General features: G+C 37.9%; 1 protein-coding gene and 2 long non-coding RNA genes across 5 annotated transcripts in view; 1 reads left to right on the top strand and 2 right to left on the bottom strand.

Annotated features, from left to right (window-relative positions):
- LOC120507997 overlaps positions 1-3,716 on the bottom strand; it is a 37,572-nt gene extending 33,856 nt beyond the window's left edge. The window contains exon 1 of the long non-coding RNA XR_005628892.1: positions 490-3,716. This is a non-coding gene — a long non-coding RNA (uncharacterized LOC120507997). The remainder of the gene's footprint in view (positions 1-489) is intronic.
- A 2,094-nt stretch (positions 3,717-5,810) lies between these two features.
- Positions 5,811-12,208, bottom strand: LOC120507996. Its single transcript, XR_005628889.1, has 5 exons — positions 12,093-12,208; positions 8,674-8,746; positions 7,855-7,946; positions 6,935-7,079; positions 5,811-6,030 (listed from the first exon to the last, which is right to left on the bottom strand). It is a non-coding gene; the product is annotated as an uncharacterized LOC120507996 (long non-coding RNA).
- A 21-nt stretch (positions 12,209-12,229) lies between these two features.
- FTO (FTO alpha-ketoglutarate dependent dioxygenase) overlaps positions 12,230-21,526 on the top strand; it is a 227,421-nt gene continuing 218,124 nt past the window's right edge. For all 3 annotated transcript variants that reach the window (XM_039721230.1, XM_039721229.1, XM_039721232.1), the window contains exon 1: positions 12,230-12,351. In XM_039721230.1, coding sequence (XP_039577164.1) covers positions 12,313-12,351 — 39 coding nt within the window. In that variant the 5' untranslated portion in view covers positions 12,230-12,312. The remainder of the gene's footprint in view (positions 12,352-21,526) is intronic.

Genomic DNA, 21,526 nt, shown 5'->3' with positions numbered 1-21,526 from the left:
GCTTCCATATGAGCAGGACATGGATACAATACCATGACTACTCTTAAGGAGCCCTGACTATTGTATTTACTGGATTAATGGCTAAAAAACTTTTACCCATCCATATTCACAACTGAAAACCAAGCAAGTAAAATATGTATCAAATATGTAAAATATGTAAATATTTTACATACATCAATATGTAAAATATGTACCAAACTTCCCAAGGTCACCTGCCCTCTGTCTGGCAAAATAAACAGAAGGCTTTTCAGTTAATTGTTCTCAACCACAAATACACCAATGTCCAAGACACAGTCCCAAACAGAGAAGAACATGAATGTGCAGTACTACATACATCTAATTAATTTAAGTAACACAGCTAATAGGTTTAAATCCAGAGTAACAATGCAGCAAAAAATGCCAAAGGAATTAAAAACTGACAAGCAAATAAGCTTCTTTCATAAAAAAAATCAACTAAACACACAAAGAAAACCACAAACATGCAAATACCTGTTTCACAAATACAGTCTGGATGGCTCCAAAGATATTTTTGGAAAGTACTATGAGTAATTAAGTAATCTGAAGATACCTGCTTACAAAATGATTTTATTTAGAATTAATGTTTTACCTTGCACAGTGCATACCATAGACATCAAATCACAAGGCTGTGGTTTCAGCCATCTTTTCATTATGAACAGTCAAGCTAATTGTAGATAAATTTTGTACTTAAAATGTGTTTAGTCTAATAATCCATAGGCTAAGTTTGTCCCTTAAGGCAGATTTCTACATTCCTGAAAGAATCCCCAAACAAACTCCAACTAAATATGGAAAAAACCCCATTGATTGCAGCCACATTACAATAATCATCTCAAGGAGTGTTGCATGTCAACTCAGCTCGTGTATGTAGTTCCAGTGTTAGACAGAAACTGCAGTGAAGCTGCAAATCAGCTTTAAAGTATCACTGGATTTTTTGTGGATATAGGACTCAGGATAACCAGCACCTCCCTTCCTTATTGATGGTGGACAAATGATTAACTGTGGCTTCAGTATTTGGTAATTACAGTTATTTCAATCACAAGAACTTCTTAAACATGTAGCAAAATAAAGAATGTTTTCCTAAAGGTTGGCAGAAGTCTAACAGCAGGCTGACATGAAATGGTGCTACACAAAGAGATTGGTAGGAGCCCAGTTCTTTTGGCACCACACAGCTTCTAAAGAATTTCAACACTGTCTTTACTTGGTTACGTAGCAGGATGACAGCCACGTGTTTTCTTACAAAACACATGAAAAAGCTGCTAATAATATCAAAATTCAAAGAAATAAGCTACAAAGATGAACTAAGATGACCTTACAGGTCACCAAAATGTTCAGGTTTTTCTCCAGTACTCCAGTATTGACATTCCTTCTCTGCTGATACAAAGATTAAAAATAAGAATGGCACAACACCTGCAGGATTATTTGGGCAATAAAACAACTCATACAGACTGTTCTAGATAGCAGTTACAACACTCTCAAGAAAGTAAGCTAATGAAAAGTGTCCAGAATATAACGTTCATGGATCTCTTTAAGTTCTGGCTCTGTGCATTCACCATAAAAATACATGACTTGGAAAACATGAGGATTAAGAGTCTCCCATAAAGTATTCCGGAGGCAAAATTATGGCATATGTACTGGTGGACATTTTTCAATTTATTTCCTAGTATTTTCAGTCAAACACAGCATCTCTCAAATAACATATCTTCTATCAGGTTTCAAGCTAGACATAGATTATAGAGGAAATACTTCCAGAACTTAACTCACAGATAGTAACTTAAGTCAAGTATCATGGTTTGGATACAAGTAATTTGATAAACATAAATAAGGATTTGTACTACTTTTTAGAGTGTGGCTTTATTTGAAGATTTTTTTAAGCTGTATTTGAAGTGCATCTTTACTTTCAGACTCCTTAAAAGTTTTCACATAAATGTGGTAGTTGACATCAAATTTAGATGTTATCTTCAGTTTCTGTCTGCTGTACTTGAAGAAGAGTGTTCATACAAAAATGAAGCACAGAAGTTCTTCAAAACAGATTACTTTCAAACAATGAAAAAATATTTTAAATATTTTCTGGACTCACTGTAGGTACAGACTGAGACATTATTTCTGATAACAACTTCTTTAACCTATTTAAACTATATAAAGGAAATTCTGAATAGGGGAGACTTATGACTCTGTGAATAATTTAATAGCAAACATTATGATGTATTATTTATGTAGCACCACTGATGCACAAAAGAATGCTCACACATAGTAACGGGGTCCCTCCCTTGAAAGGCAGTTACAGAACTGATGACATATTTCTCATCAAGGAGAACTTCCATTGAAATCAAACGAGTAAGGACTGCAGCATCATCCCATACTACACCCTTAACACCACTAAAGGTAAAAGTCTGAAACTGAAACACTCAAAAAGGGGAAAATACATGCAAAGCTGCAGAATTTTGCATTTATTTTTTTGCAAAAGCAAAAAAAATAGAAAAAGATTTAATTAATATGAACACATTCTACATGCATGTTTGCCTGACTTGGCTGCACTGCACAGCTACACCTAATTTGCTACTCTACCCCTATACAAGGCCAATAGTTTTCTACTATTTCTATATTCTAAATTATTAATGGGTAGTAATGAACATTAAATTGTTTGGTATGAACTTACACCTAAAATTTTGCAAGAACTATATTGAAGATCTTTTGGATCAATATGCTATGGTATTTTTAAAGCAGCCAAACTCAAAACAGACACAATAAGGTATATTTATTCTTTGTGGATTTTTTTTGTCTCTTCATAACCTAGAGAAAGCCAGGCTCTCCTGAATTTTTCCAGGCATTTTATTTTTGGATAAGTGTCCTGCATGTTTTCTGATCTACACTAAAAATGATTTGAGAGTTTTGACTGAGCAATCTAAGAGTTCAACAGTCTTAAAAAAAAAGAGGGCACAAACCCAGCATCAGTCTGGTTTTTCATCATTGATCAAAAGGGCAGGACAAGGACATAGGCAACACAAAAACATGAAACAGTCTATGCTGAATGAATATTATACAAAGTATTCTCTGTCCTTATGGAAGACAATGCTCTGTGTTCACGTTCTGAGTATTGGTTACTAGATTTCTAGTAAGTCTTCACCTTAAGAAAATGTGTTCAAGAAATTGCATGTTCAGAGCACTCAAATTACCAGAATCCCCTCTGGTTTGGACAAGGACCCAGGAAACAGACAGACACACTACAACTTCTATGAAATTCCTGAACATTGTTATCTGAGCTGGACCTTCTGTGGACAGCTTTTCCTTTTTTTGTTTTATTTTTAAGTATTAATGTTTGCTTCAGTTTAAGAATCTCTGCCTTAATCAATATGGTCCCAGTCCTAGTTCTGCACAGGACATCTTAGATCTGGATCTGTTTTTATACCAAGGTAAGTCTTCCCACTCTGTTACATCAACATTTGATCTGTACTCCCAGAACCAAGTTGCCATCTTCTTTCTGGTAGCACTGGGCCTGAATAAATTTATTATATTTCCACCCTATTTTTGCATTGTTAAGATAAAAACCAAACAAAGTGATTTTGGGAATAAAAGTGCCCAATTAATGATAAGAAGTGTAAAAACATAGGTGCATGAAAATAATCAAAACTTGCATTACAAATAGATTAGAGAGGCATATTGGAAGAAACAAACACAATTTTTATCTAAAAACATGAGAATTGTTGCTGTTATCATATACCCAAATCAATGTAATAAATATGAAGATGGTGTGAGGGTGTAACTGGCCACCAGCCTGATCCATGGTTTCTGGAAGTAAAGGAGACAATTCTGCTGATTCAGGTTTGAATCAGTGCTGTAGCTGTTGGGGGCTTTTTGAAATACATTATCAGTTCAGTGTATAGGTTAACTAAATGTTCCTATGAAAATATGAAAGTTTTCAAGTGTGATTCCCAAATGTAACTACAGTAAGTAAAGGCCTGAGAGGGAGCTTGCCTTAAGCAGAAAGTCTCGACAGTAAAAAGCACCATTACAGATGGCTGCATTGTAGTATTTGCTTTTCAAAGTCCACACGTGTGAGAGATTTTTCAAGTCTGCAGTGCTGTGCACACATGTATCAAGAGACTAGAACAAACCTTGAAATTAAAAAAGGGAAAACACGTGCAAACAAACTACAGATGTGAAATTTTGTTATAACATGAAAACACTAAACTTTTTCATATACTACTTTTATAACCCTTTAACATGTAGAGAAGTTTTACTAAGGAAGTCCAATGATTTTAACTATTAGAAAACTTGCCTGATAGCTACTGTCTTCTAAAATCTGTACTTTTGTTTAAGCCCAACTACTGTAGAATCTCATAATAAGGACTTCAAAGGCAAGCAAGTTATCATGACTGCTATAAATAGATACAAGAGCAAGGGGAAAGAACAATCTTTCTGCCTACAGGTAGTATTATTGCCCACTGATGAACAAAAAAAGAGTATGGACTTGCTACAGTGAAGCAACTGTTAGGGATATAAACCATTGTTTTTAATAAATGTGAATTACACCTTTCCTTGCGTGCTCTGGCATACCAGCAACCTCGCTCACTTTTCTGAGACCACTGCTAATAAAAGATTGAACACAGCTGCATGGACAAGGCCTGTGGCCTGGAATCTGGAGCTGCTGGTCAGCTGAAAGGGGAGACTCTCACTTTGTTTCTCAAGCTCATGAACTTTTTCTTGTCAATGCACAGTTCTTTCTTCCAGCTCCAGGCCTGACCCAGCCACTTGGGGCCGCCACCAACCTGTTCAGACTTTTTTTATCATTAACAAGCTGTATTAACTTTGTGGTCATTCTGGGGAAAATAATAAAAAAGATGAAAAAGAATGTGAAAAGTCAGCATAAAAAGCACTCTGTTGAAAGGAACATAATCACTGTGAAGACTTCAGCATAGAACCTGAATAATAAATTTCAGGTTTTGATATAACTATTACTGCCTGTGAAGAACTCTTTGAAGATAATTGAAACCACTGTGCAGCAATCTGCTTTATAGCACTGACAAATAACAGTTTCCTAAGGCTTATCATTTAAGGTTAGTAAAGGGAGGACACATATTTACTCCATATGGTGCTTAAATGTAATTTTTAACGCATGACCTTATATAGGAACCTCTGCATGCTGTTAAGTAAAGTTACAGATTTGGGATGTGGTGGGGCAAACTATAAAAGCTACAATTCCACAGAACATTCAACTATTGAAAGAATGCTAATAATATGCAACGTTCCAATTATATACAATTTCTAGTTTTTTGGGATTTAAATATATATTCAATGTCTAAAGTGGCTGAAATATATAGGTGGAAATATTTAAGAAGGTACACTGGAAAAAAAGACTTAACAGCTTTCATTACCATACTCAATTTTATACTTGGCAAATATTTCCAGTGTGCTTTGGAGAAGGAACAGTTAGCTGCAGAATATAATTAGACACAGAGGGTATGGCTATCATCTGTCTTTAGAAAGATACAAATTTTGCTTTTGGTATCTCAAGCGTTGTACCTTTGATTTCCCTTCGTTCTGATAAACATTGGTAAGCTAGAACAAAAGGCAGTGAGGGCACATGGGGGTGATGTAACATGCATGAACACAAAACATACCCAGAAGTGAATGCAAAAAACTTGGCATATAAAGAAAGAAAAGGTGGCTTTGATGAGAGAGACAAGTTCAAGACTTTACAAAGTCGGTTGCACATCTTTGAGACCTGTATCCAGTATACAGGAAATCTATTTTTGAAGGCCCATAAAGAAAACTGAAAATAAGGACACACTTCATTTGTTTAAAGAGACTTGTTTTATTTTTTGTATACTTGTGGACAGAAGCTTCTACTTAAAAGAACAAAAGTGAAACAAAAAAAAATCCCTAATAACTTCAGGATGTCACAGAATGTTACTTGCCTGTAAGCAGGTTTTTTGTTTACATGGAGTTTTTTCAATGTTCTTCTACTGCAAATTCATTCCAAACTTCTAGTTAAAAGGGTTTTGGCAAGGAATGCTGGAAAAGAAATTCAACTTGAGGAGTTAAGTTTTTTCTCTAGCAAACACTATATTTTTTATTTTCTGTGCCATAAAGTATAAATTCAGGTATTCCAATTTGAACATTCTGTGTAATGCTACCTAAGTGGATGATGAATGCATTTGGTAAGGAACCTAACAGACACACAGGAAATCCCTTTGGAGTAAGCAAACAATTCATTTGTTCCACCATCTTGGATTTGACAACAGCCTGACTGAAAAGATGGAAGTTATGTCATGCTGGTCAATTTGTTCCTGACTCACTGAATACTGAGTCAGAAGGAAAGAATTCCTTGGACTTAAAAAATTATAAGAAGCAGTGTTTTCAGCTGCCCTTTTATGAATCTGTTAGCTTTTGACTACACCTTGTTTGGATGCAGCATGACTTTATTAAGCACAGCACAATGTGAGCACAGAGTCACAGTGCTTTTGGATTAATTAGCCCTCCTGCAAGGCATTAATACCATGAACAGCTCTGCTGAGCCCACCCTGGTTTGCCAGCACAGCATTAAGTTTAATATATAGGGGTGGAATCTCACTGTACACAGAATTTTGATTCTAGAATGCAATTGCTGATGAATCATTAGGTTTCTATAGCCTTTTCTACAGTTCCCAGAACACTCTAACAGCATAGCTCTGAACACAAGGTACCAGCTCCAAGTGACAGACAGTGCTGTAGCTCTGGGCATGGAGATCTAACACAGACCACCACAAAGACATACATACACAGACATAACCAGAAATTAAAAATAATTCATTCCAAAGAGTGATTTTTGCTACTGCTTTAAAAAGTGCTCTGAGAGAAGTCAGCATTTTCAATTTGTTGATGTTTTAAAGGACAAAAATATTCCTGTAAGCTAAAATAAAAGTATTAGCCCCCATACCTTTTAGCTTTCTCCTCTTGCTCATTTGCATGCTGCTTGAGTAAGATGTGATCATCATGTACATGAAGAAATCTGTCCTCCAGTTCTTCTTGACTCATTTGTTACCTAGCTTGTTGAGCTTTTATATTCAGTGCAGTTCATGATTCTACCCAAACAAAGACAACTTTAAATTATCTTCAATACATTCAACAACATGTAGCTCAAAGTCAAAACTCATTTTAAAATACTGAATCCCCCAAAAATTTTAAGTAATTTTATATTTTATACTTGTACAAGTCTGGGGTTTTTTTTTTTTGATTTATAGTAATTTTAATCACTTCCTTTCTCCCTCCTCTTACAGATTAAAAAAAAAAGTAATTAAAATTATACAGCAACCTGTTTTCATACTAGACAACAGAAAGGTAACAATTTACCAAGTAACCAGGTTCTGCCAAAGATACTATCTCAAAATAAGTATTACCATTCTTTCTAATCTATTCCAAAATTAACATATTATATTGAAGCTTGAAAATATTAATTCATAATTCTGTAAATTTACTCAGATACAAGACTAAGCCCAGTTGTTCCATTCTAATAGCTGCTGAGTAACATATCAGAATTGCATAATACTTTTGGTTCCCATTTTGTGAAATGGATCTGGCCTTGTCCTCAATTCAGCAAAAAATCCTCTTTTCTTCTGGATGTATGAATGTTACAGCTCAATGACATTTTCAGTTTTTAGCATCTCATAGCAACTCTGCTCTTATAACAAGCAACTTGAACATAGAATGGGTCACAGCATCTTTCACAATTTAACCCAGATTTTGAATGGTATTTGAACTTAATTTTGTGAGTGGCAACATCAGAAACATTTTTAGAAAGAAACTAAAGAAGCCACTGATCAAAGTCTGTAGCTGTAATAAATAGCAGCTGGTACAAACCTTGTAATCCTTCCATTCCAGCTGGAGTTAGACCTGTATGTCTCACAGGCAGGTCCCCCACAGTTACATCAGCTGCAACAGGCATGGCTTATCTAGGGATAACAAAATTCAAATGAAATTCCTCTTCATCTGTTATTTAAACTGAGACTAGAAAGAACAATACACCATACGAAATGAAGGCAAAAGTTATGGCAGATTCACTGAAATGACAGACTTGTGAATGCTCCTATCTCAACTACATTACTCAGAGGACAATCTAAACTCTGAAGTTCTCAAGTTTAATTTTATGCCAGTTTTAATCCATTCACAAGACACACCTTTGTTATGCAATAGCTCCAATTCTATTTAATACATGTACAAACAGCTTTCTGAAGCTCTAGTTGTGCTGTTTTCAGGAATATTTGGGCTAAGGCCATATTTCCAAGTGGATGTGGGAAGGGGACCTGCGGGTTGTTTGTTTAATTGTGGTTTTTGGGTTTTTTTAATTGTTTGTTCATTTTAAGAGAGGTAAAAGCTTAAGGCATAGAATGGTAGATGAGTAATGTCATCTTCTATGCTTTGAATGGAACTCTTTGAAACAGGTGCTGGGGGTTATGAAGTCATTCCAGTGTTGCCTGGCATTCTCTTAGTCTTCTTTCAACCACTGTCATATAAGAAATTACTTTTTAAGACAGAAAGTCTCCTATGAATGATTCTCATAAATCTGAAGGTGATTCTTTCTTGCAGCAACAGAAAACTTAGCTACATGACATAGTGAGACTAGGAAAGTACTAATGTGAAGAAGTACTACATTTGTTTTGGTGTAATATATGAACATACTTGTTAACAATTGCTGTTTCCTTCTTGTCTTCTGGTGCAGAAAATTACATGTTGGTCACTGAGTCAAGCAATGCTGAAACAACAGGAAAAGGAGAGATGTGAAGTCTTTTCGACAGTCTTACCCCCAAAACCATTGTTACACTCTTCAGGTGATATCAATCCTTAGTCAATCCAGAACCATCCAGGAAAGCACTGGGAAAATAACAGAGATGCTACTAGAGACTTGCATCAGAGGGCAGAAGCAACATGGTACAATCAACAGACATTCCATTAAATATCTGTTAATTCAATCATAATCAAAAGTGCTGCCTAAGCTTTTTCTTCCATCATAAATAACTCTCCTTATGGCTTTGTTCTAAGAAACAAAAGGGATTAATGGAAATTTAGTTTCCAACAAGTCAGTCTTGCTTTTAATCTTTTGGTTTTTTCATCACTAAAATTTATGATAAAATATTATTTCCAGACTTCACTGTTTATGAATAAACAGAAACACATTTTTCTTCCATGTGGAACAAATGTTTCCTTATCATGACCATAGAAGTGAACTGATCTACAGTTGTAGACTTGCAATATGGTTGCAGTTTCAATGTTGTCAGTGACAGAAGATACTACTCTGGGATGTTGATGTCCACACCACTCAGCTGATGGCAACCAATGCAAACAAATATCCACTGGAATCCAGCTCCTCAGCATCCTCAGCTCTTTTTGCATTGCTCTTACAAAATCCTCCAAACTTCTCTGTAATGTGTTAAATTAGCTCTCTCTCCAGTCATTGGCTTCACTCAGGTCTAGGTTCATTACTGTGGTTACTATTACATGTCCCTGTACCAGTAGGGCCTCAGCAACTGAGATCAAAGGGAAACAGACATTTTACCTCCAGAGGATCAGCTAAATCTGGTTCATGATGGTAGCAAGGAGAAGATGCTGCCACGATACATCTTTCTAGAATGTGGTTGTCCTTGCTTTCACAGATCAAAAATGACAGAGGCTTTTTCTGGGCATCAAGAGCTGAACAAGTATTTTATCAGCATGACTCCACAATGTTTGTGATCTATCAAAATCAGGCTTTAAGAACTCCAGAACAGTAACAGGCAGACAAACATTACTGGTTTTCACTATATGCTGAAGAAACTTTACTATGGATATCTACCTGTTATCTTTAGTATGGGAGAAATCTACTCATTTAAAAACAGAGACAAAACAACACATGCTTGTCACTCAAATAAACAAACAACTCTTGTCAGCAGTAATCCATTACTGGCTGCAGCAAAACCACAGAAATACTTGAGCTGTAAGCAAACTAACACAGCAGAGATGCACACAAAGCAAATTTTTCCTGGCAACATGACATGATTTGAAGTGTCAAAATAAAGCGACTTCAAATCTAAAGTGTCCTGAAAACTTAGAAGGTCAAATTTTCAAAAGGAAGAGTAAGAATTGTTTCATCTCCATTACAAAGTGTCAGAAATTAAGCATTCAGCTATCTTTTCTGTTGTGGGCCACAGAAAAAGAAAATGAAAAAAACAACCGTATTAATTGGTTTTATCAGATACAGTGGTTTTAGACAGAAATAGTACAAACATGCCTCCTGGTTTAAGGGAGGCCAAATATAATTACAGATTTAGAATTTGGCTTGGCAGCTTATTTGCCTGATTAGTAACATACCCATGTCTTTAATAATCACTAATAACCACCAGTTATGCTGCTGCTTTGAGAGAGGACACTTCAAACATCAAAGCATGTGTTACATATGTTACAGTTCCTCTTTGAATATTATCTGAGTGTCAATCACAAACACTTAAACAAAATTACTTTTCTTTGCAGTCCAGTTCCAGCATTATTTCTAAAAGCATATGAGATTTCTCCACAGCATTCTGTATTACTTTTGAAAGCATTTCCAAAGTGATTACATCTGACAAAACTGTACAGCAACACTGCAACAAAAATTATGGCACTTAAAAGTGCAGCATTTCCTAAAAGAAGCATAACTGAGAGAGATATAAATTTGTATTTGCATCTGGACAGATCCACATGCCATCCTCAACCTCAAAAACTTAAACCAGGCTTTATTTCCAAGAAAGGCTACCCTACAATCACTTCAGCACAGATTGTTTCTCAAAACTACAGAGCTCAACAACGTACAAAGAGACGAATATTCCCCATATTTCTGTTAACCTGTAAGAACTTCAAGTTAGGTATAAGCAAGAATTTTCAATATAACTACTGAAGTCAAAGAAACTGTAACTCTCTTACACACTTCACAGCCTACAAAAGTGGCTCTATCACTACCTGTATCTAAAAATTTTCTACAAAAAAACTGCACACAACTTTGCACTCTATACAAGCGTGACACTAATAAAATTAATACTTATCAAAGCTCATGCTTTAGGTTCAGATTCCTATATAACTCACAGAAGTGTACTTTTGTACCAACATCATTCAAAGGTAGCAAAACTGAGTGGGGATTACTTAATTTTTTGAAAGTTCTCAGCCAATGGGTCTATAAGTGACTTCCAGTGAGGTGATTTCTAACGAAATCATAAGAATTACAACTTAATTGTTTCAACATGGTGTTTGAATTTGAGTTCAGACATGGGCAAGATGATCCTTTTGTTACAAAATCCCACTTCCCTGGTAGAGGGAATTTAAAAAAGGAGGTGGCAGGGACCACCCACCTATCTTAGCTTATCATAATGTATTTGCAGCCTATGTTCTCCTTTACTGAGTCTTTAAAATATACATGTTTGCACTTTATTGGTCTTGTAACCTAAAATAATCTCATTTATTACTTGGTGGAAATATAAACACATACCATCTTTCAAATATCATGTGTTGCAGTGCTGTGTGTTTTGGGAGGCAGACGGGGGGAAAAAAAGGGAGAAGATATGGAAAATGTTAGGAAATGGGATCACAACATCCCACTGTTGCCTGAGGGAAGAAACATCTCTCAGGCCTGTAAGTCCTACTTCAACACAGAAAAATCCAAACAACCGTGTCTTGCCGTGAACATATTTTACAAAGCTTCCCGATTTTGATTCAGCCGCGCTAGCTCGGGGCCGGGAGGGGCAGGGCCGCAGGGAAGGCAGCGCTCGCCTCATGAGGGAACGCCTACACGGCCCGGGCTGGCCCGCCCTCGGGCACGGAGCTCCGCTCCCGCTTCGGCCCCGCGGCCTTTCCCGGCACAAAACAGAGCCCTACAGGGCTACTTTCAACCAAACGCTCAGGCTCCCAGCCTTTTCCCACGGGCACCGAGCGAGGAGCCTCTCGGGTCTGGAACCGCCGCCCGCAGCGCGGGTCCCGCCAGCCCCGCTCCTCGCCTGCCCGCCCGGGGCCCGCCCGCTCCAGCGCCCCGGGCAGCCCCAGCGCCCCGGTCCTCCCCGCGCCGTGCCCAGAGGAGGAGAAGCTCCCCTCGTACTCACAACCCCCGCCATCCCTGGCTTCCTCAGCACTCCGTTAGCCGCTGCCGCTGTTGCCAACCGGGCCCTTCCCCTTCCGGGCCGCCCTGGGCCTGCCGGGACTTGGAGTTCGGGGCGGGGCCGCGCAAAGCCCGCGGAGCTGCGGTCCGGCCGCTGCCGGCGAAGCTGCGCGGGGCTCCTGCGGTGCGCTGTTCCGCTCCGTGCGGACGGCTAAGGCGGCACCATGAAGAGGCGAGCAGGGGAGCGGGAGAAAGAACTGAAGGTACCTTCCGTTTGCTTCCTGCTCCCCGCAGCCCCGAGGAGCGTGTGTGCCCCTGCCCAGCCCTCTCCGCCGCTCGTGGGGCTGTGCGGGGCAGAGCTCGCCGGGGCTCCGGTAGCTCCAGTGCTGGAGCTCCGAGGCCGCCGTGAAGTTCGTTGTGAGAAGGAAGGAGCTGCGGCCCCGAGCTCGGCGCGGTGCGGAGCCGGGGTGAGCTCCGCACGGCCGCGTGTGCCCCGCAGCGCCCGCGGCTCCGCCGGGCTGCCCGGGCAGGGGGCTCTGCTTGCCTGGAAATGCCCGATCCCCCTCCCCCGAGCGAGGGGCACCTCGTACTGCGTTAACAGGAGCTAGTGGTAAAGGCGTGTGTCATCTGGGCAAGACATTTCAATTTTAAAGAGAGTGCTGTGTTATAGGAAAACAATGATGCAAGGACTGTGTGTTTGTTTTTGTTGACACATTCACAGTGAGATGATGCACTCACTGTGTAACTGCGCCTAATTCTTAAAAGTACTCTACACTAAGTCTCACCTAAATAAATACTTTTAAGTCTGTTATACCGCCCGGGCTTTATAATGTTTCTTTTCTTGTTCACGTGTTTAGATGCAGCGCTGTTACATGCTTACATTGAAGATGCTATTTCACTGTGGAAGCAAACAGGAGTGCTGAGTGTTTGCTGTTTCAGGGGCCTTTGAAGGGCTTGTTTTACTACATTGTACAATATTTTACTTCAGCTCTTGATGGTTGTCGTACTTCTGCTGGATTTGTTTACAAAACAGTAGTACTGAGAGCCAGTAAGTGACTTGTTTGAAAAGCACAGTACTGATATTAGAAGTGTTAGTGAAAAGAAGGCTAATTCCATTATAAATTTAGAAAATGCCTTTGAAAAGGCTAATCTCATACACCTGAACAGGGAACATGCTGGCTTTGGTATTGCTAATAATTTACTATTCAGTATTAAAAATACTCTTCCCCGCAAAGGCAGGGAAAAGGCCTGATGTAAGTTTGCAACTAAGTAATTTACTAGAAAACTACAAGGCCTCTTTGCCCTAGTAAGTTTCATAACAACTCCTTAAGAACTACCTGTCCAAATTACAAAATAACCTGGTTATTTTGTAATTTGTCTTTCTGCTATCCTAAGTTGTTTGGGGACAGCAATTTCAGTGTTACATTTGTGTTCTGCCCTTTCCATGTATGTCTAAACATACGCAGATGTCCCATCCAATACAATGCAGAAAAAAACTCAACCCATACTTTTTTTAGCCTGTACATTTACGTTGTCCATCCAAGGGCCTTTGTCTTGTCAATAGGTCTTGAATGTATTTGGGAATCATTGGCATTAGGAGAATAGAGGCCCTTGATAAGATAATGGCTCAGGGGGACCTGTGAGGGGTGAAAGGATGGTGCTGTGAACTACATTGGCAAAGGCTGTGGGAGGACAGGCACTTGAAGAGCTGTCAAGAACAATGCATGAGAAGAACTTGAGGTCAAGTGCAAGAGTACTGCTCTAGACACAACTCGATGTTGTAGGTGCATAGACAGAGAAGGATGAAAGAGAAAAGATTCTTACAGAGAATTAAGGGTTTCAATACTTATATAATGCCTTAGAGAGAGTGGTAAGCTGGGTACTATTTGAGAGAAGGTGAGTGTATTGAAAGTGAAGCAAAATTGAGCCTGTAGAATGTCTTAGAATAAAGGCTGCCAAAGGAGAGGGCAGCAATGGGAAAAGGAGGGGATATGCTAGAAGGAACATAAGCGGGTTTTTTTTCCCAATGAAGCATCCGCATACTAATTACAACTCAATTGGAGATGTAATCTCTGGGCTCCTGGCAGTGTGCCCAGTCACCCTTCAGTCCTTGGGTTTAGCCATCCCTAGCTTATGCTGATCACCTGAGAAATTCTGAAGACAAAGGAACAGTGTCTTTCTTGTGGTAGTTCTGCCAAGACTTCCATTTAAGTACTGAATAAAATATTTTTTAGCAAACCAAATATTAGTGAGGTTAACCCAACCTCTTCTAGAGACTAAGATTTATGAGGCCTACTACTGAGAGGGAAGTGGTTGGGTAAAGAAGCTGGTTTGGATTATGTGTCTTCTGGCAATGTCTCTTGTTTTCCAGAATTAAATCCTGAATAAAAGTTCCTGTTTTGCCATAATTGTGTACAGTTAAATGCTGTCTATCAGAATCCCACTGATTGGCTTTTGCTTTGTAATTATGTACTATGTTTCTTATAAGTGATAAACTTTTTTCTGGCTTGAATTTTCTTGTACATAGCACGTTTTGATTTATGCTGTTATAGAAGAACATTTCTGTTCCAAGTACATGTGGTAGAAGTTCTGTAGAGTGCAGTGCTGTCATACAGCAATTTCCACTTTGCAGATCACTCAGTTGGGTTGAGTAAGATTAAATGTGTAGCAGAAATGAAATTGTTTGTGCTAGTATTTGGTGTTCCAAGTCAGGAGGAGGAGGATGCAGATTCATTCTTGGGAAGAGGGTCTGAAAGAAAAGTAGGAAAACCATAGTCAGAAGTCAACTACTCATCTTTTCTAAACACCATATGGGGCATTGATAATGTCCTGTAGAATATTTCTCTGAGTCTTAAGTGGACAACAAAACACAGCTATTCTGAAGTTTCTAAAGATACCTTTGGAGCTGTTGCAAGCCATCAGCTACTCTGGTCTTCCCCACAGCAAATATTATTTCTGTGCATAAGACCAGAACTGTTACAGTAGATGTTGCTCATTAGCTGAAAAGGCATTTTTATGAAACAGTCTGTTGAGGGATTGTTCATGGTTGGTTATTTTTAGCTTAGAATTCCATCTTAATTAATACAGTTTATAGTTATTTTGATTCTTTTTTCTTCACCCTGTTGGTCAGAATTGGTCACTTCTTTTTCACTGGGTGTAGAAATGTACTATGCAAAGTAAAATCAAACTTCCTGTTGGGTGATCTGAGTAGGCTATTTGCTCCTTATAGACTTGGGAAGAAAACTTTTTGCTTTTAGAATGTTTATTATCTTGATTGATGAGTTAAAAAAGTTATTATTTAATGTAAAACTTAGTGTTCTTGAGACTTATTTATTCAAAGTGGATTTTTTTAAAGTAAGTTTCAGTATGGGAGAGGCCAAGTTCTAGTTATTTCCTGTATATGCTTCCTCTACCACTCTTTGCATGTTAACACCCTGTGCCATTACCAGGTGAAAGAGAAGATACTCAGCTAGCGTGGAGTATTATTTTCTTTTAAAGTAAAGGTATTACCTTGATGGGTCTTGTGAATAGCCCATTAAACCCAGTTCACAATTACCTTATGTAGCTGTTTATGCTAATTCACATTACTGTGAATACTGACTGCAGAGAATGTATTCCACAGACACTGCTGTTATGTTTGTACAGCTCCCAGCACAGCTGGGACCCCAGTCCAATAAATTTATTGCTGTACAAATAATAAATGCATCAATATGCACATATCTGAATATTCACAGGGGCTTTTACAAAGATATTCATATGCAGTATCACATTTGTGAGGCATGTTGGACAAAGTGGCAAGGAAATATAAAGCTTTAAATAACACAAAGCTTTGTATGTATTTTATTTACAAGGAGAAAAAGGGAATATACTGAGTTTCAGCTGAGATATCATTGAAGGTCTTATTTCTTGCATCATCCTCATTTTTACTGCCTGCAAAGTAATACATCTTCACAAGCTAAAACAGGTTGCTTCAACATATTAACGCTCAAGGAAAATTCGACAAGTATTCTCAAAGCACTTCAATGCATGATCAAGGGTTTGGTTTTAGAATTAATGCTGAAAGATGGCGCCCATACCATACAATGAAGTTTAAAAACTTTAACATTGTTACCATGGCTTGTTCTAATATTACAATGATTTATTTTTTCCAGTTATTGTTCTACCTCTTAAGACAAAACCACATTATTAAAAAGAGCCAAAAGAAACAACATTTTCTAATTGACAGATTAGATTCTTTTAGAAATTGTGTTTAGGAAAATTAATGAAACAGCTTAGATGCAGTTAAATAAGCTTCTTGTCATGTCATATTTCTGTTTAGGTAAATGGTGTGCTCGTTTTAGCAGAATCAGCAACCAATATGCCAGTAGCAATTTTTGTGGTAATCACATTATTGGACCTTCCCATTATTAATGGGACAATAATTAAGAAATAGTGTTGATAGTCACATAACACATGATTTGTATATTGGAAATGGTCAGGTAGAAGCCTTGCATATGCAGAATAAAATACAAGAAAGAATGAGTGGCGAATGTTTCTTGCTTTTAAATTCATCACATTCCTGCTGTTTAAATTGCCTCAGCTGCTAATGCTGGAACCATTACAGTAATGGACTCAGCAAATGAAGGAGAACCGAGACACACACTTTATTACTGGAGGGGTAATTTTCTCTTCATCTGTAATAGCAGCAGTGCCTAGTATTGATCAGACCATCAAGATACTAATCCTCTGTAAAATTACTTGTTATAACTGAAAATGTGTTAATCCAAATCAGTCTGTGTCCTGACTTTCTACTTACTATTGAATACAGACTATTAGATGGTTTATTTTTTGTGATTTAAAGCCTTTACATTGATAACAGTCAGAGCTTCCTTTGCAAGAGAATGTGCTTAATCTTAGCTATGGCCCAGGGTTGTCTTTTTTGTTTTAACTAGAACATCACCCACTTAATTAAGAAGTGCATGTCTATCTTCCTGCTTGGAATTATATTGGTACTTTAGGCTCTGCAGATTTATTAAACGTTGTTTTACATTCAGTCACTTGTTTTTTGTTGTAAATAAGGACAGATCTATGCTTCACATATTGGAATCTATGTAGATCTTGGAGCTAAGGATGTGAGGAGAACTGCTCAAAACGCAAAATTTGGATTTTGTGAATTGTGGCCTGAGAGGCTCTTGTGGATGGGAATGGTGAAAGGGAAGTTCAATGCCAGGGATCTAAAGGTCTTCAGTTTACTTCTGTCCTGGTGGTCCACTACATGAGACAGTTCTTTGGTGAGCTGTGCACGTCCCAGTTCTGAATATGGGAAGGCTTTTCTTTTTTTCCCCTCTGTTCTGTTCTATTTTTTCATAATCTTGTACATTAACATGGAAGCTCAGGTCTCTAACTCACACAGCCTCAGGGCAGTGGCTGTTCCCAGGGCACAGCACCCTGTGGGACCTGAGTGATTCCATGATTCCATGGACCCTGACCTTTCACTGGGCTCACTGCTCTGGCTCCTGCTGGGTGACAGCCATGGGTGTCCTGCCAGCTCATGGTGGGCAAGGAGCATCCTTGAAGTGGGGCAAGCTGCCCCAATGGTTGTTTATTTTAGAGACTCTGGTAGGCCATGCATTTTAGAAAATTTTTGTTATTGTCTAAATTAGATTTTTGCTCTGGTAAAACATAATTTTTATCTATCTAATGACCCCTCTGCCTTATTCTTCATTATACTTTAACCAATTCAACTTGTATAATTTGGAGAGACTTCACAGTTCCTAAAAGGTATTGGAGTATCAATACCTTTAGAGGGTAAATAAAACTTCATGTGAATTGAATTTTGGTGTTTGAATTAATATCTTTCTGAAGAGAAATCTTGAGAAGCTTGTTAGCAGATTATTCCGTTTCAGAAAGCTATGTAGTCACCCAAACCCTTTAGTCTTCTGGTTCTGAACTGAGCTTATAATCTTAGAAGTTTCAGATGGAAATTAGCTTTTTTTGAAATAAAGCCAAAGTGAAACATCTCTACTGGAGATGCAGTACAGGGCCTACTTCCAATTTTATTTTAGGTTTTGAAAACATTTGATGAATAATTATTGTACTTTTTGCTTTTACATCAGAGAAGATTCAGTTTCAGCTGACCCAGGTTACTGAAAGCTAGACAGGTCAAACAGTGACCTAAGCTAGGTCACTGCCTAAAGCTTGTTTCTCTTCCCTTGCAGTTGATGATCAAACTTATGCAGCCTTCAGCCAAAGCAGGGTTGGGCTGTCATTCTTTTGACAGTTCATTCATTTCTTAAATTATTTAATTACCTGTAATGACCAAGAGCATCCGAAATATCGGATGATCCTCTTTCCTCCAGCCAAGGCTGAGAAGCACTGTAGTGTTTTACTGTACTCTATTAGGTTCTCTAGTGAAGTGCAAAATATGGTTATGAACATTTATTGGTATTTAGAGTATGGCCCAGATTAAGCATATATTTGAAGCCTTCTGAATAGAAAATTACAGTGCTATAATTTCAAAACACTTGTGATTATTTACTGGAGTCTGATTAGGGCAAGAGACTCTGCTCTAGCTTATTTAGCTTAGCAGTTTTTTGCCTTTGTATGCATGCTACCCCAGTTTCCAAAAGAATTACATCTTTGTCTCCTAGAACTTGTTCAGCTTCATTTTGCCCTTTTATCTGCTGCTCTTCCCACCATTTTTATTTAAGACTGTAAAGTTACTTTAGTGTAACTGCTCTTGTCACCTTTGCCCTCAGCTAATCAAATAGTTTACCTTGAGGGAAGCATTTATCTCCCACTTTCATTATTATTATTTTCGTAGCTGTAAAGATAGATATTTTATGTCTGCAGAAGGGTGTAACAGTGAAACGAGGTATTGATCTGCTGTATTTGGCAATTTCTTTCCACCTTGCCATCGATATCCTGTCAGCCTCTGTCTGTACTGTGGTTGACCTCACAAATAGCTCTTTATGTTCCCATTGGATTCAAATGATATACTATGCTCAAAACTAAATCAATGAATGATTATAAAGTTTTTAGTATTATTTCATAACCCTCAGGCAACTGGTACTTCATGCAGTGAATACTTGAAAAGGTGCCTGATTAAAATACGTTGTTGATTCTGTTCTCAGGTTTAAAACTGTATTGAAATCAAATACCTCGTAATTTTGAGAGATTCCATTCTTCGCTGGCAGAAGATTTTACTTAAAATCTCCCACATCTCATGGATGTTCTGTCCTCTGAGTGCAGAAATTTCATGCACTGGATCTTGCCAGTGATAAATCATGATTGTACATACCCTGTGTATGTTTGTGGGAAAAAAAAAGAGGTAAAGATCAAATAAAGGTTTTCATACTAAGTTTAAGCAACTTTTGGATTGGAAAACATTGCTATTACTGCCATGTAAACCCATACACATAGATATAATTCTAACAGGTTAACTGGTAAAATACATGTTCAAAGGCATATTTAATAAAGTTTTTTTGCTCTGATGGAAATGGGTAGGATTTTCACAAGCAGTTAAAGGTCTTCAGAAGTCCAATCTTACTGATTTTGAATGTGCTCTCAGGACCTGGAAAAATCTTCAGATTCTCTTCTATGTTTATTTCCAGTTTAAATTATGTCAGTGCAGCAGGTAATGATGCTCTTGTGCTTATAGGAAATAGTTAATTGTCTAATATCTAAACCATGTGATGGCAAACAACTGCAGTTAGTAAAATACTGACTGAGCTATGATGTGTATGTATGTATGTAATCATTGAATAAAACCAGAACAAACTATTTAGTTTAATGATGTTAGGTAGGATAAATTGGTTTTGGGCCTTCATTGTTAACACTACATATAAACACAAGGAAAATGACCATCTTTCTGAGTTGGAAAAGTTTCTTAGAGTCAGAGTCTAAACAGAAATTCTTAATAAGCTGTTTTAAAGAAAATGAGCATTTGTCAAACATAACATTTTTGCAAGGCATTTCTGCAAAAAAAATTGTGGAAAGATTCAAATTAGATTAATTTCAAGTAAAATATTTTATTGTGTATTCTGAGACCGTGTAAGTGCCATACCAGAAATTATACGAAAGCTCTGATCCGTTTGGAACTGTTTCTGTAAGCCTGGATGTTTTCTAAAATGTAGAACATTTTTTTAATGTACTGCAGCTATTATGAACTTGTAAAAAATCCAATTCTGTCTTCTATCCACGTAGGAGCCAAAAAGTAACTTTTTACTAAATTTCTTATTTCAGATACTATATTTTTGTGTATAATGTAACTGACTTGACAGGAGGTAAGACCAAAAGGCAGTTCTATTCCCCACTTTCCAGTCATTGCCATGTCAGTTATTTAGAATAAGATGGGTTGAATCAGTTATGTGGTTCTCTTCATCTGTAGTAATGGGGAAGGGAAACTGTTTTGGTTTGGATGTTTTACTGTGATGATTAGTTCAGTAGTCAGTTATCTTTTATGGGTGTTCAGTGCTCTGCTTTCTTGCCTCTGGCACGTGAAATGTAAAATGGGTACCAGACTGGTGGTTTGTTTCTTTTTAAACTTTGTGCAGAAGGTGGTAGTTGAGGAAAACTAGAACCACTGTTGGTTTGTGTAGGCTTCCCCCATTCTTTAAACCAGAAGCCATTAAGCTTCTGCACTGTCAAGCTTGGGACCATCTGGTATGTGCTGGCTGTCATTTCTTGAGTCTCTTGCTGCTGTCCAGGAAAACAGTCCGTGATATCTTCATATGGACACTATCAGTCTTGGTTCAATAGGAAGTGTTTATGGAAAGCATTTATAAATAGTCATAAATGAAATAAAAGCGGATTATGAGTACAGCCAATGTTTTTATTTCACATCTTGTATTCCATTTTAAAGAACTTCAAAAATCTTTTACTTGCATTAGTAAAAGCTCATATTCCTGAATGCCTGTTTTGCTTGAGTGTGCCCTGGAGAATTATTTTAAAAAGGCTTTCTTCTTCTGAATTTCTTTGCATTCTTGATATTAATATTTTCATAAATTTCATAGATTCCATAAGCTTTTCTCCAGTATTGTTGTAAATAAGAGTTGAAACTCATAGGAGATTTTCTGACCATGGCAACTGATGGTTTAGAAAACTTGTTGTAATCACTTGACTGTAGCAAATTGTGCTTGATGAGAGTATATGGCAAAGTTCTTAGTGGTGCTATAGCTTAAACTCTTGTAATGAACTGTAGATATTGGTCAGCCCTTCCTGAACTGTTTTAAAAATGCCTTATGTTAGTGAGGTATTTCTTCACAAAAAGAGTGATTGGGCTTCAGAGGTGGTGGAGTCACCGTCCCTGGAGGTGTTTTAGAAAAGACTTTGTATTGGGCTTCGGAGGTGGTGGAGTCACCATCCCTGGAGGTGTTTTAGAAAACACTTTGTACTTAGTGTCATGGTCTAGTTGACAAGGTGGTATTGTCATATTGATGATCCTTCCCCAAATTTACA

This window comes from Passer montanus, unplaced genomic scaffold, assembly GCF_014805655.1.
Source record: "Passer montanus isolate IOZ18808 unplaced genomic scaffold, ASM1480565v1 scaffold45, whole genome shotgun sequence".
Classification (NCBI taxonomy): domain Eukaryota; kingdom Metazoa; phylum Chordata; class Aves; order Passeriformes; family Passeridae; genus Passer; species Passer montanus.
This window is presented reverse-complemented; position numbering and strand designations above follow the sequence as displayed.